This window comes from Nelumbo lutea, chromosome 5, assembly GCF_056320005.1.
Source record: "Nelumbo lutea isolate HS-2025 chromosome 5, American lotus-T2T, whole genome shotgun sequence".
Lineage (NCBI taxonomy): Eukaryota > Viridiplantae > Streptophyta > Magnoliopsida > Proteales > Nelumbonaceae > Nelumbo > Nelumbo lutea.
The window spans coordinates 60,978,565-60,995,319 of NC_142688.1; the positions used below are offsets into that span (position 1 = coordinate 60,978,565).

Here is a 16,755-nt window from a genome sequence, read left to right on the forward strand (position 1 = left end):
CAACCAAATAGAGAAAGAAACCAGTCCCAAATTACAGAAGCAAAAGGGCAAGAAATTAATAAATGGTAGGAGCTTCCACCATTAGACATGCAAAGAATGCACCAACTCAGAGACAAGCACCAAAAAAGGCCTTTTTCTTTGGAGTAACTCACTGGTGTTGCATCTTTCAAAGAAGGTTTCCCAACAGAAAGCCAATCCTCAGAGGAATCAGCTCACCCAAAACTTTACTAGAAAATTTTGTGCAAGGTTACTAATTGCATGCAAGAGGGACTTAAAGAAGGAAGCACAAGAGAATGTCCAGGAGGGAGCTAGAGTCCGTAGTCTCTTATCCCTCTCAGAGTGATCCAACACCACCCCATTTAAGATCTGAATCAGATTCATTACATTTTCAGCTTCGAAATCCCTTAGGCCTCTCCTAAGCCCCAGATCCCAATCAAACCCAAAGTTAGACTGAGAAGGAACCAGAAAACTAGACACAACCTTGCCTTTATACCGGGAAAGTGAAAATAGGGAAGGAAATTGGTTTGTTGAAGGTAAATCACCCACCTAAATGTGCTCCCAAAATTTTACATGATTCCCAGAGCAAAGGTCATATACCTGATGTATTGCACAAAAGAAGGTAGAATGGCATGTATGGATTTCCAAGAAGATGCTCCAATTGACCTTAACAAAGACCTGGTGTCCCAGCCATCCTCTGCCCAACCATGAATAATCAAAATTACCCTAGTCCACAACTTCCCCCTCTCACCTTCCAACCTCCATAGTCATTTTCCTAACAAAGCTTCATCTTTCTTTCGAATGTTACCTAATCCTAACCCTCCACCAGCCCTACTTTTAGAAACCAATTCCCAGTTTACCCTATGATCCTTCCTCTCCTCCCCTAGTTCCCACAAGAAGTGCTTCATCAACTTTTCCAAAATTCTACTTATCTTCACAGAATTCTAAAAACTGATAGGTAATACACAGGCAAACTAGCCAATGTGGACTTAACCAATGTGCTTCTACCACCCAGAGATAAGTAATTCTTCTTCCAAGAGGCTAACTTCTTTTGAAATCTATCAATTACAGGGCACCAAAAACTCTCTTTCCTCGGGCTATCCCCTAGGGGCATCCCCAAATAATTCATAGACCATTGAAATACCACATACCCCAAACCATCAGCCCTTTCCCTTATAGTTCTCTCTTCCATATTAATCCCCACCACACAACTCTTATCAAAATTCACCTTCATATTTGACATTTGCTCAAATACTTGGATCACCAATTTCAAATTTCTAGCCCATCTCACATCCTCCCCCTCACAAAACAAAATTGTATCATCAGCAAACTGTAAGTGGGTAACAGGTATACTATCTTTTCCAACCCTCCACCCCCTCACAAGACTTTTAGATTCTGCTCTCTCAATTAACCTCTCCAACACTTCTGCAATCAAGGTAAAAAGAAAATGAGAGAGGGGGTCCCCTTGTCTAATTCCCCTAATAGTTGAAAAATGATCCACTATAGTTCCACTCACTAGGATGGAATAATGACAAGTCTCAATACAACCTAGTATCCATTTGCACCATTTCTCCTAGAGCCAAAGCAATCCAACACTTACATCAGAAAAGACCAATCAACCATGTCATGGGCCGTCTCTAGGCCCAACTTGCACACAATCCCTTTCTTCCTTGTTCTCCTCAAATCCTCCACACATTCATTGGTAATTAAAATTTGATCCACAACCAAAATCTATCTATTTCCCACAAAAGCTCCTTGATTCTATGAAATTAGATCCAGAAGCACCTCTCTAATTCTTCTTGACAGGACCTTAGCAATTATCTTATACAAGCTATTAACCAAACTGATGGGCCTAAAGTCTCTTGGTTAACTTGCTCCCACATTCTTTGGGACCAAAGCAATAAAGGTTGAGTTCATCCCCAAATTTATCACCCCCTATGGAAAAATTCATTGAAGACTTTAATGATATCTTGCTTTAGTATCTCCTAGCAATCCTGGTAAAAAGCCATGGTGAATCCATCAAGTCTTGGTGCTTTAGATCTATCCATTGAAAAGATTGCTACCCTAATTTCCTCCATCTCAAACTTTCTTTCAAGCCACCTCTAATTCTCCTCGGACATTTTCGGCCAATCCAAACCTTCCCAGATTCTCACCCACTTTTTCAACTTCACTTTCTATTAATGTTCTTTCTAACTTTACATCATTTTATCTAAGCCCCTCAATCTAAGTTTAGTAGTTAGTACTTATGAGTTCCTAGACTATCATTTCTCCTAGCACCAAACTCAAAAAGTTATTCTTTTGAAATAAACAAACTCACCTCTATGGTTGGTAATAGAAATTATCGATCGAGTTACAATTTTCTAAAATGTCTTCAAGTAGTTCCATCTCCACTCCAATGTCTTTAAGCCCAACCCTGTTTAGTGTCACTCCTCAATTAACTCCATCCAAAGAACCTATGGTCTCCCCAACTCTATTAGACATTATCGTTTTTCTTGCCTCTTTTCTTTGGTTGATAACTTTATTCACCTTCTTGCTTCTTGCTTCCTTGTTCAATTCATGATCTTTGTAGTTGCATTTTGTGATATACAAATGAAATTCCCCCTACCTCTCACTTCTATGCTTTTGCTTTCCAAAACCCCAACAGTAGATTTTTCCAATTGTTTCCTTGCATTCAATGTGTCCTTCTAATCTTTAGTTCCTACCTTTTTCTTGGTGGTTCCAGACATCGCCACAATTACCAGCTTATCATTTTCGATCACCTCTCAATATCATCTTCTTACAACTTCTCAGCTGACCCCTTTTCTAACCCATAAAATTTACCTGTTTCAAATTTAGTTGAAGTCAAAATAGGTTAACCCAAGCCCAACTTCAAAACCAAGAGCCGGCTCAGCCCCATATAAATTAAAGACCTGGGGTCCAGAAACACAGATATTTTTTATTCCTAGGAGATAACACCAGTCCCCACAAGTTCATCAATTCAGCCACTGTTCTCATTCTTAAAATAATGTTTATCTCCCAAAATACCCTTGTCTTCAACCTCTGAAACTCCACCCCCTGACCTTTCAACTTCCTCCCTAACACCTCTTGATTGTTCATTTACCACTGATTTCCAACCTCTACAGCTGCAAAATTTGTGAGCCACTACCAAGGGAAGCAACCCTCAACCGCTATTCTTAGATCGAAACATTCTCCCACGACATCATGATTGAGTGAATCTCATCAACTTCAACCAGTATCCATGCCATTATCAGATTTTTCCACCTGTTTGTGCAAGGGTCAGTTTTTCTAAATCTCCCACACGCATGCCCCACATCATGGAATGTCTACAAATACCATATATGAAGAGGGATACAAAAAACATTAATCCATACAAGACCTCTAGCCCTAAACTCCCAAATCACACCAACTAGTACACCTGCCCAACCTCAACTTTGGTGATCTCACTTGAATGATTTCCCAGTTCAAAACTTCATTGGCCTTCTCCAAGCTGCTCAAAATAAAGAGTAAGAAACCTGTATTGAGTTTCCTAACCTTAATTTTTTTCCCTTTGTTTGCCACCCAGAAGCAACCCACTTCAACACCTCCTCCTCCTTCTCTAGGTCAGAATTAACAAAATAGCCTACCAAACTTGTTCTAAAAGCCTTAAATAATAAGAGATATTGCCCACTGTCTTCATGAAAGCTTCCTTCATTTCAGAGATAAGAGAAGTGAACTAGTATTGCAGAATAAATCTGGAAAGACATTCTGTCTCACTCTTCCCATGAACACTTTGTGAATGAACGAAAATATACATTGGATCTGATTTGACTTGCTCATGTTAATGGCACCAAACAAGTCAATACTCCTATGGACTTAAATATTAATATCCCCCTTATGATAATGAACCACTGCAGGATCCCTCTCTATATTGCCAACTTGTTGGCTGTTTTATTTACCTTAGGATGACTCATGCTGTCCAAGTTGTCGATCAGTCTGTGTCTGCTGTGTCCAATGTTTTTTTTTTCTTGACAATTGAAAAATAATTCATTAATCAAAGGATTGATCTATTACAAATAAACCCAGAGAGAGGCTCAAGGTACAGCATCACTCTTAAGAAAATAACAGAACTACATGAAAATACAAGTAACCCACTAGAAGAGAGATTATACACAATTACAAAGCTGCCCAGAACAGAGAATGCCTGTTAACCCCTTATTTTGCAAGAGAATCAGCCATCTCATTTGACAATCTTCTTACCCATTGGATCTTCACTATCACATTCCTTGTTAACCAAACCACCTTCTTAAGATCTCTTAAACCCCAGACAGTTGAATCCAGATCCAGCAACCATCCCATAACAACCTGGGAATCTCCTCCAATTATTAGCCTTTCTAGACCAAGTTGACTGGCTAGCTGAATCCCTTGTACAGCAGCTAGTAGCTCTGCTTTGGTAAAGTCTCCTAAACCAACTGGGCCTGAGAATAATGCTAAAACATTTTTTTTTTGGATCAATAACAAAAACTTTATTAATTATGTAAAGATTTGTGAAGCTTTAGATACAAAAGGGGGAGATAAAATGTCTTAGCTCCCCATCAACAAAATACAATGAAAGGAAATTAAAAATTAGCCCAAAAGATAGACTCCCTATTCACCCCTTGCTTGGCCAACCCATCTGCAAATGAATTAGCGGTCCTCTTCACCCAGCTGTATTGTATCTCAATGTCCCTACACAGCCATAAGAATTTTTTCTTTTCATTGTTATAGCTCCACAAACCACTATCCTCTTTCTTCAACCAACTAATCACCACCTTTGAATCACCTTCCAGGATCAAACAACTGATATTTAGTTCCATTGCTCTTTGAATTCCTTCCAGAGCTGCAAGGATCTCAGCCCTAAGTGAGTCTCCTTCTCCAACAGGGCCTGAGAACAAAGCAATAACAATCCCTTCCTCATTCCTGAATACTCCCCCAATCCCAGAGGGCCCTGGTTTCCTTAAACTACTACCATCAAAATTCAATTTTATAAATCCAGAGGGAGGAGGGGACCATGAGGAACTAAGAGTCTTCTTACACAGAGTAGAGGTAGCTATCTCTTTCCAGTTTCTTAACAGGTCAGCCATAGGAAAGTCTGTAAACAATTCCATAGATTTTAGCCAGTGGGCAGCCCTTAAAAGTATTAGGTCTAATAGGTCTTCCAGAGTTCTTTCCTTATCTAAAAAAAAAATTGTGAATTTCTTTCTTCCCACAGTGATGCTAAAACATTGCGGTCCTTATCTCTCAAGACTCCTATACCAAAGGGGCCAAGGTTACCTTGGCTGCTCCCATCAAATTTTAGTTTAATAAAATCCTCAGGAGGGGCCCAAACTGCAACATAACTCTGTTTTGAGGATGAAGTGCTGGCCACTGTTGACCAGTTCCTCCAAAAGTCATCAAAGGAAAAAAGTTGGGATAAGTTTGTTGTTCTCAACCAGTGTATTGCCCTTATCAATATGCAGTCCTTCAACCCAGAAAGGCTTCTCTCCTTATTGTGGAAGATTCTAGTGTTCCTTTCCTCCAAAATAGTCCATAAAGAAGCTGCCCTAATGCACCTCCACATTAATCTTCCTCTTTAATTGCCGACCAAGGATTGAGGGTTCAAACAACTGAGAGACTTCTGCTGGCAGCAACCACCTGCAACTAAAAAGGGCAAATATCCAAAACCAAATAGTTCTAGCAACAAAGCAAGATAAAAACAGGTGGAAGCAATCCTCACCATTGGATTTGCAGAAGAAACACCAGTCTGCTTTGTGCAATTTTCATCTATCTACGGTCCATGGGATCACTCATTACCTTCATGGCACTGTTGAGAGAGCTTTGTTCTTTCCCCTTTTCTCCCTGGTTCATCTTTAAACCTATTTTGATTCTAAATGAACCGGGTGTCTTAACACCCATCAATCTACAATTGGATATTTTTCTTGGGGATTCCCTCATCTAATGTAAATGCAAGAAACAATCCATTGTAACCAAATCCTCCACAAAAGTCAAGTTTTGTCCTACCTTCTTTATGCAGAATTGCAGATAAGAGACAATATTTCCAGAAAAAAATAGAGATAATGGATTGGGAAAAGGATTTAGGCAAGAAAACCAATAAAGGAAATAGAGGCCAAAATCAATGGTCAAACATGGTGGATTGTGGTTGACCTCATTCAAAGTGCCAAAGGTAAAAGCAATCAAGCAATATCATCAATCTTCAGACCTAGGAGGGGCAAAATCAGGTTAAGGTTTGAATAGAATATTAGACACTTCAGCCTCAATGAAATCATCACCTAAAAAATCAGACCACAAACTAAATGAATACCCATTACCAAGACATGTCTAACAAGGGAGAAAAGGAAAAGGATAGGATACATGTTTCTAAGGATCAACGACAAAGACCTATAGATTTGTTTGTAATTTCTATCAAAAATTAATCCACAAAACTTCTTCTATAAGCAAATAGATTATATCCAATTACTTGTGAAAAAACCAATACTTATTCAGAGCTAATAGATTTTATCATTAAATACAAAATAGAAGAAACAAATATCGAATTAGCTATTTTAGTCAAGCAGAAAATTGGAAACTTTTTACCACATTTACAGTGCAATATAATAGTTTCTCAATCAGGAGATGCTCAATGACAGACAGGAATGAATGGTAGGTAGGTAAAAACCATAGGAACTAGAACATACAAATCCAAGACGTAAAACTTCTGCATCTTTGTCATCCACCCAATGTGATATGCCTGAAACTGAAAGTCAATGAGGATTCAGAGTTCAAACAAATAAAAGTCAAGCAAATTCCAAATTAACTGAATATATTGGATGTTAACCTCCAATTCTTCAGAAATAGATTTTGGAATAATACTGTTGCATGTTTATGTAAATATTTAAGCATCCATAAACATCTATGAATAGAAAAGGATTGTTCTGATTATGGATCGCTTAAAACATTGTACACAGTAAAGCAAATAAAACAAAATCAAAATTGCTTTTTAGAAATAATTTTTCAAAGTTTTAGACTGCTATACAAAATTATGATGTCAAAATATGTTAAACAAACAAAAAAGAAAAAAGTAGTAATAATAATAATAATAAAATAATAATAAATAGATGGAAGAATGTATTTACATACTTCAAGATAGAACAAATGAAAAACAACAAGAGCCCTCCATAAAGGCTATATAGATTCCACAAATGAAACTTGGGTCCCTCAAATAATACCTACATTATAGAGTGCGCTGTAAAAACATGTCTACACTTAAGCTAACAAGGTGAAGAACTTTCCATATAAAATTCAATTTTGTCCACATGAATAATAGTTCAAAATACTTAAAATCTAAGCAATAATAAGAATCAGACCAACCTCTAGACAATCGAAGATAGCCATTAATTTGACTCACATGCACTCTACCAGACAAAGGAAACTTGATTTCTAGACATAAAGGATGGGTTCTTAGTAACTAGGCGTCTGTTTGGCATCGATGCCGTTGCTCCAAAAAACGGTGACACATCAGTGCCATGTTGGAAAAAACGGTGCTCCAGGAAGCGTCAATATGTTTGGAACCGTTTTTCCATAAAAAATGGTGCTCCAAGCCATGCCTTGGAAATCGAGAAGGCGTGGTTTGGAGCAACGCCGAATTCGACATTTTCTCAGATTGGAGCTCGTTGTTGCCAACGAGGACATGATGTGTCAGTGACGTAGACTTCCTATAATGGGTACTAGTGCTGAAAACAGATATGGAGCACTGGTACCAGACAGGTGTTGCTGTTGCTCCAGGAAACGTCCTACCTGGCAGCAATGTTTCCAAACAAAAAAAAAGACACTGTTTTCTCAGAAAAAGGTGCTTCCAACCCATACATCAGCAGTATCTGCAGCATCGATGCCAAACATTTACTAGATGAATGTAATAAATATGAAACATGTTAGTATGCCAAAGGGAGACAATAATTATATTGTAAATGACACTGATGTATTCCTATTAACAGAATGTTACCACAACCTGGAAGAAAGAATCATGTATTGCATATTAAAAGAAAGATACTTATACCAACAATATACAAATTTAAAACATCCCCCACTCTGATCAAAAAGTGGAATGCCAACCAAAGTAAACATAAACTGGAATTCTATCTGTCAAAATTGACACCATACCCATAAAATCAAACCAAGACCAAAATTAAATTGCTTGATTTTTACCCTCCTGCCCCTTCCTCAATTCTTAATGCTTTTGTCAGTATATCCCCTTCCAAGCTTCCCTACATCACTCTCTGCATCCATCATCTCCTCCATACTCTCCACCATCTTAGCAGATTCCAAATCACTCCCTCTTCTCTCATTTATCTTCTTCTTCTTTTGTTTTTTTCTTTTTTTTTTTTTTTTTTTTGGGGGGGGGGGGGAGGGGGGGTGTTGCATGTGACAGAAATTTCATTAAAATTAAAGAAGCTTAAACTTCCCCCTATTCAATTAATTACAACTTAGCCCAGAACATATTTCCTCCATAACCCTTCTATTACCAAATTCTGTACATTTAATTCTTTCAGTCTTCACACCTTCCATTATAGCCATGATTTCTGCCCTCAACGAATCTCCTATTCAAATTGGCCCTGATAATTAGGCTAGTACATGACTGTCCTCGTTCCTGAACAACCCCCCCCCACACACACACACACGCACATACACACACACCTGAATGACCCAGGTTCCCCATGCTGCTGCTGTTTAAACTTAATTTTATAAAGCTTTCTTGCAGAGGTGACCATTCTTCGCACTCCTTTATCTTAGTCACTGAACAATCTTCTATCTCCTTCTAACTCCTTAAAATATCATTAACTGAGCACAAAGAAAGGACCTCCATGGTCTTCACCCAATGCCCTACCACCACTGATATGCATTCAAACAAAGCCTCCAAACTTCTCTCCTGCTTCTTTGATGATTCTTGTATTTCTTTCTTCCCACATAGCCCATAGGATAGCAGCACAAGTGCATCTCCACAAAATTCCTGATCTCTGTTTCGGCCACTGAAATATTGTTAGGGAGAAAAGCTCAGCCACTCTCATAGGGTTGTCCACTGCACATAACTAGAGAGAAGAACCATTTCCATAGACAAGTCACAAATGGACAAAATATTAGTAAGTAGAAGCAGCTCTCAACAAAAGCCTTGCAAAGAGTACACCAATTTGGAGATAGACAGCAGTTAGGCCTTCTTTTTTGTAGCAAATCAAGAGAGTTAATTTTTCCATGGAAAACTTCCCAACAGAAAGCTCCCAATTTTGGGAGGGATAGGATTGCTCGATACATAGCCAGAAAGGCCTACAAGGAGGGATGGGAGGTAAGGACCTTAAAGAACGAAGCACAAGAGAACACCCCAGAAGAATTAGGAGTCCCAATACAATCATCCAAAGTATAGAAGGATCCAAGAATACCCCATCCAACAACGAAGCAAACAGATGGCATTAGGAAGTTCATGGTCCTTTACACCCCTTCGTAACCCCAGATTCCAATTCAACCCATTAAGGGACAAAGAAAAGTAAGACCAGATGAATCTAGACATTGGGTACCATTTGTAAGTATAGAGTGGGAACAAGGAAGGAAAACAGTCCTTCAAAGGGGAGTCTCCCACCCAAACATGTTCCCAAAGCGAAGTCTTATCTCCAAAACAAGCATCATATCTAATCCAATTAAGGAAAGAATGTATGATACAACAAATTGCTTTCCACAGTGAAGATCTCGTAGCCCAAGCAAAAAGGGTTGCATCCAAACCGTTATCCATCAAATATCAATGCTTACTATCACCCTACTCCATAACTTATCCCTATCCCTTGGAAACTTCCATAGCCACCTTCACAACAAGGCTGTATTTTTCAACCCTGTCTACCCTATTCCCAACCCACCCTGCTTCTTACCTCTACACACAAGTTCCCACTTAACCAAATGATCATTCTTACCTTTCCCGGGTTCCCACAAGAAGTCTCTCATTATTTTTCCTATCCTTTTAGCCACACCTTGTGGAATTTTGAAAATGGACAAGTAATAAAATGGAAGGTTAGTAAGGTGGATTTTATTAATGTAATTCTACTCCTTAAAGAAATATAGTTCCTCTTCCACACTGGTAAGTGCTTGGTGAACCTTTCTAGGACCAAATTCCAAAAGCTAGAGTCTACCAAGTTGGCTCCTAGGGGTAGACCTAAGTACTTCATTGGTCAATCTATAATCAAGCACCCCATTAAACCAACACACTTAGCTACCTCCCTTTCATCCATATTCACCCCTGCTACTCCACTTTTTTAAATATTTATCCTCACATCTGATATTCTCTCACGTTGCTTTTTAATTGATGCATCGATGGATGCCACGAAGTAACAATTAGCATGTGAATGTTTATCTTGCCATTGGGAAGCCTTTCTTGCCTCTTCAGCTATGATACCTACAAACCAATACAAGGATGTCATATCATGTTGGTTAGCCACGAGTGTGGGGTTCCCATACCCACACTCAGGCTCTATTGTGTGTGGTTTCATACCCACACCTAGTTGTTTATAATTTCTTTTATTAGTAGTTTCTAATTTCTTTTTAGTAGTTCTAATTTCTTTAGTTTCTAATTTTTGTTAAGTTGGGATGGCTGGCCTTATTGTTTCTAATTTTTGTTTATTTCGTATTCTTGTAAGGATCCTAAAAGCTATAAATAATAAATAAAGGAGTGTATGGGGCAGCAGATCATTCACCACTGAACCCCTTCTTTCTTTTCTCCTCTCTTCACTCTTTTTCTCTCTCTCTCTCTCCCTTTCCTTCTCTTCAAACCTGTAATATAGTAAACAGTTCTTCTTCTTCTTCTTCTTCTTCTTCTTTCAAGTCAGTATCAAAGCCTTAGATCTAGGGTTTCTCATGTGGATTTAATTCAGCCAACCACATGAGAATTGTTTAAGGATGAAAGTTCAGAAAGATCCTTATTTCGGCTTATTTTTGGAGGTTGCAAGAAGGCTTTAGCAGTTGTCCTAAGATTGGAGAAAACTTCTTGTAATCAGGTAGGAATTGAGTGATCAAGATCGATTCTTGATCAAGATTGGAGGTGCCAATCAGTTTTTTTGGTTCTTTGATCAAGATTCAAGGTGCTGAAGGTGCTGACAGTAATCGATCGATTGATCAAGTTTGAAGATTAAAGGTAGCAATCAGTTTTCTGGCCTTTTTTCTTCATAAAGTAAGTACCATTTCTTGAGATTGATACTCAAAAGGACTTTGTTATTCATTCAGAGAGGTACGGATAGAAAATCTCAGGACCAATATCAATCAGTCCAGGACTGATATCAATCCTAGGACAGTAGTTGACTGTTATCTAACTACAAAATCATTGTCCTAGGTCGGTTGTTATCAGCCTTGAAATACAGTTTTTTTCTTGTCAAAGTAGTTTAAAGCCTCTTCTTAACTTAGAATGGAGTACAAGAACCAAGGTGAAGGTGCTTTTGGGACTGGTAGTTCAGGTAACATGACTGAAAACACCTTTCAGCTTACAACTGTTAAGTTTGATGGATCAAACTATTTGGAATGGGCCCAATCAGCCATGATGGCTATTGGGGGTAGAGGAAAATTGAACTTCTTGCTAGGGGATATGAAGGAACCCTCCAAGGAGGACCCTACTTATGCTAGGTGGGTCCAAGAAAATTTTTTGGTGATGACATGGCTGTGCAACTCTATGCAGCCACACATCAGCCGAAACTACTTATGGTCCAAAACAGCTAAGGAAATATGAGATGTTATGGAGGAAACTTACTCTCAACCTCTTAATGTTGCTAGGGATTATGAACTAAAATGTGAGGTTAAAAATCTGAAGCAAGGAGAAAAGCAGGTCTCTATTTACTTTTCAACCTAAAAATCCTCGTGGCGTGAAATTGACCATCTTGAAACAATTGAGTGGGAGAGTCAAAAAGATACACAAGCATATAGAAAGCATGTTGAAACTAACAGATTTTTTGAGTTCCTAGCTGGTCTGAACTTTGAATATGACATTGTGAAACAACAGTTACAAGAGATAGTGAGACTTTATCACAAGCCTATTCCCTAGTGCATAGTGAAGAAACTAGGAGAAAGGTTATGTTGCAGAAACAGCCCTCCGAATCAGCCTTGGTAGCAGTTAGACCTAAATCTGGGTGGATAAGGAGAAGGAAGCTAAGAAGGACTTAGTATGTGAACACTGCAAGAAACCTAAACATACTAAGGATACCTGTTGAAAGTTGCACCATCATCTAGTTCCAACAAAGCTCAAAAATAAGAAAGGGAATGCTAATATGGCTGTCAACATTGATAGTACAACTTCATCATGCACAAGAGGCACTCCTCTAGATACCTTAGCTACAATCCGAGCTGCTTTGACTTAGCTAGAAAATGAATTTAGTAATTCAGCTCAGCCTACATCAGCTCAATAGCCTAATTCAGCCCTTGCTCATATAGGTACAAGAGCTACTGCTTATCATGATTTTGTCCCAGGTAATACTAGACCTTCTTGGGAAATAGATTCAGGTGCTTCAGATCATATGCTCCATCTCACCCTTTTCTCCCGCTTTTAGTGTGAGTGCATTTTATGTTCCATTTCACGCTTTTCTCCTCTCTTTTTTTTTTTGAATTTGGTGAATGCATTTTATGCTCCATCTCACACTGGTCACAGGCTTGAGGCAGATAGCAAGACTCATATTCTAAGCTGGTAGTTTTACTATTTAGCTTAGAATAGCGGAGTCAATTTGGGCTTTGTCCCTTTTGCATTTGTTGAATCTCATGCATCAGCAATTCAGATGTGACCTAGCTCGACTGACCATTAATGATACAATCAAGAGCTTTCATACACATGGAGATAGTTAGGGTACACATGGAGATAGTTAGGGCTAGTCATGCTGAAAGACATATTCAGCTCCTCTTTTCCTCATGCATGTACTAAGTTGGGTTAGTCACAAGAATAAAAACTTAACACATACATTGGTCTCCCTCGACTCATTGTATTCCTTCTTAAAAATCACCTAATATATAGCAATGAACTTGGGGGGTTCCAGTCTACTTGGTTATGTCATTGCCTGCATATGTGTGTGTTGGGGTGAATAAGGTGCATGGTTCCAACCCCCACACCCTATCCTCAGGCTTTACTCCCCCACACTTAAGATGAACATTGTCCTCAATGTTCCTAGTGTTAAGAAATCACAATAAAACCAACAACAATAATACCAAGGAAAGAGAAGGGTGTATAAAGGACTCCCTGGATATTAAATTGTGTAATGGATCTTTTCGTAAGAAGCCTCTTCTGTTAGAAATTAATTCAAACTTGAGAGAGATTTTATTTTTCTAACTAACAACCTAAAAATAATCAACAAGAAAAATTGCCTTAACCTGTTCATGAGCAAGCATTATTAGTCTAGAGCGTCACTGGTTGTCGAGATAAAGAGTGGATGGAGGGGGTACAGTGCCGCCCACCAAATATGGTTTCAGGCGCTGACCATTTACTTTAAATGTGCCTTGAACCGAGTGGGTGATCTCTATGGCCCCATGGGGAAAGAGTGAACAAACATTTTCAACCGATTTACTATGCTCGCAGAACCTTGAATGGAGCTCAACTAAATTACACCACAACCGAAAAGGAGCTACTAGCGGTAATCTTTGCACTTGATAAGTTTCGTTCATATCTAATTCTATCCAAGGTTATTGTGTACACAGACCACTCGGCATTGAGGCACTTGCTGACCAAGAAAAACTCAAAACCAAGACTGATCAGATGGATCCTATTATTGCAAGAATTTGACATTGAGATTAGAGACACGAAGGGTGCTGCAAAACTGCCTGTTGATCATCTCTCCCGGTTGGACAAGGTAAGCTCAAAAGAGGAGATAACCAACAACATTCGAGAAGAATTTCCGGATGAACAGTTGTACTCAATTCAGGAATACTCATCTCCTTGGTATGCTGATTTTGCAAATTATCTAGCTACACAAGTCATTCCTCCTAACCTTTCATATCAACAGAAAAAGAAATTCCTTTCTGATGTAAAATACTATTTATGGGAGGAACCCCTTTTGTACAAATTGTGTGCAGATCCAATCATAAGGAGATGTGTCCCCAAGGAGGAGATGGAGTCGGTACTCCAATTTTGCCATGATAAAGAAGCAAGAGGACATTTTGGAGCTAGTCGCATTGCAGCCAAGGTTTTGCAATCAGATTTTTATTGGCCAACACTGTTCAAAGATGCACATAGGTATGTGTCCACACGTGACAAATGCCAAACATCGGGAAACGTTTCCCGACAAAATGAAATGCCCCTTTCCAATATATTGATCTGTGAAATCTTTGATGTTTGGGGTATAGATTTCATGGGACCCTTCCCAAAGTCTTGGGAATAAGTACATCCTCGTTGCTGTTGATTTTGTATCTTAATGGGTGGAAGCCATGGCTTTACCCACAAATGACTCTAGGAGGGTAGTACATTTCCTGAAAAAGCTCTTCACCCGATTTGGCACTCCTCGGGCTATAATTAGTGACAGGGCAACTCACTTCTGCAACAGCCACTTTGAGCGATTAATGCTGAAATATGGAATTAAACATAAATTGGCTACCCCCTATCACCCTCAAACTAGTGGCCAAGTGGAGTTGGCCAACAGGGAGCTCAAAAGAATTCTGGAAAAGACCGTAGCATCTGCCAGAAAAGATTTGTCCATCAAATTAAATGATGCATTATGGGCATATAGAACTGCATATAAGACACCCATTGGCATGTCCCCCATACAGATTGGTCTTTGGTAAAGCATGTCATTTACCAGTCGAGTTAGAGCATAAGGCCTATTGGGCTCTTAAATTCTTAAATTTTGACATTCAGGCCACTGGGGCTAAGAGACGATTGCAATTGAATGAGATGGATGATTTCAGACTTGCCACCTATGAAAATGCCAAGGTTTATAAAGATAGAATTAAAATGTGGCATGACAAGTACTTGCTGAGACAAGACTTTCATGTAGGCCAGCAAGTATTGTTATATAATTCCCGTCTCCGCTTGTTCCCAGGCAAGCTGAGATCCAGGTGGTTTGGACCCTTTACCATTACACAGGTTTTCCCCCATGGGGCCATAGAAATCACCCACCCGGTTCAAGGCACATTTAAAGTAAATGGCCAGCGCCTGAAACCATATTTGGTGGGCGGTATTGTTCCCCCTCCATCCACTCTTTATCTCGACAACCAGTGATCCTCTGGACTAATAATGCTTGCTCATGACCAGGTTAAAGCATTTTTTCTTGATTATTTTTAGGATGTTAGTTAGAAAAATAAAAATCTCTCTCAAGTTTGAATTCATTTCTAGCATAATAGGCTTCCCACCAAAATATCCATTTTAATGTCCAAGGGAGTCCTCTATACACCCTTCTCTTTCCTTGGTATTACTCTTGTTGGTTTTATTATGATTCCCTAACACTAGGAACATTGAGGACAATGTTCATCTTAAGTGTGGAGGAGTAAAGCCTGAGGCTAGGGTGTGGGGGCTGGAACCATGCACCTCATTCACCCCAACACACACATATGCAGGCAATGACATAACCAAGTAGACTGGAACCCCCAAGTTCATTGCTATATATTAGGTGATTTATAAGAAGGAATACAATGAGTTGAGGGAGACCAATGTATGTGTTAAGATTTTATTCTTGTGACTGACCCAACTTAGTACGTGCATGAGAAAAAGGGGAGTTGAATATGTCTTTCAGCATGACTAGCCCTAACTACCTCCATGTTTATGAAAGCTCTTGATTGTATCATTAATGGTCAGTCGAGCTAGGTCACATCTGAATTGCTGATGCATGAGATTCAACAAATGCAAAAGGGACGAAGAACAAATTGACTCCGCTATTCTAAGCTAAATAGTAAAACTAGCAGCTTAAAACATGAGTCTTGCTATCTGCCTCAAGCTTGTGACCAGTGTGAGATGGAGCATAAAATGCACTCACACCAAATTCAAAAAAAAGAGAGAGAGAGAGAGAGAGAGAGAGAGAGAGAAGAGAGAAGTGTGAGATGGAACATAAAATGCACTCACACTAAAAGCGGGAGAAAAGGGTGAGATGGAGCATAAAATGCACTCTCCCCTAGAAAAAAGTGACAAAGAAAATGTAGTGACGGCTGAGGTTCAAAAGGGCAAAATGAAGTTGAACTCTCAATGAGGTGTAGTTACAGATTTGAAATATAGTTTAAAGTGATTATTAATTTTGACAATCAAGGAGCTGATCAATATATTGAATAGGAGTGAAAGCTGGAACTTGGAGAAACTCATTTTCTTCTTTTCCTTGGCTCTTATGCATGTGTTAAATGGTAGTTTATAAGAATAGGAGCATACCACTTACAAAGTTCCAGACCACTCAATGCATTTTCCTCCTAAAAATTCACCCGGTAAATAGTGAAAGGGGGGAATGTTCAGTTTATTACTGATGTATTTGCTTGAGGACAAGCAAAAGCTTAAGTGTGGGGGTATTTGATGAGCACATAATTTAGTTTTATGTCAGTTTAATTGAATTTCACCCTATTTTAGCTTGATTGCAAGAAAGATTTCAAGGGCAACCAACTCAAGAAAAAGAAGGCAAAAAGCAAGAAAAGAAAGCCCAATTTTAATCAAATTCAGCCCGGCCCAACCATAAGAGCAAAGGAGTATCATTCGGCCCAAGTAGTGCAACGTACACTCTTTGGGAAAAACCCAAAGAAAGAGCCTAGCAAGAAGGAAAATTCGGCCCAATAAAGAAGAGGCCCATTTCAGCCCAA

The 16,755-nt window shown here is 39.1% G+C and overlaps 1 protein-coding gene across 5 annotated transcripts in view; it reads right to left on the reverse strand.

The window, feature by feature from the left end:
- The window catches only part of LOC148852676 (prolyl 4-hydroxylase 1), a 92,458-nt gene that overhangs the window by 66,895 nt on the left and 8,808 nt on the right, over positions 1 to 16,755 (reverse strand). For all 5 annotated transcript variants that reach the window (XR_016099147.1, XM_088944332.1, XM_088944331.1 and 2 more), the window contains one exon: positions 6,687 to 6,745. Coding sequence is in view for 4 of the 5 variants with exons in the window: in XM_088944332.1 (XP_088800458.1) it covers positions 6,687 to 6,745 (59 nt within the window). In the remaining variant the exon portion in view is untranslated. The remainder of the gene's footprint in view (positions 1 to 6,686; positions 6,746 to 16,755) is intronic.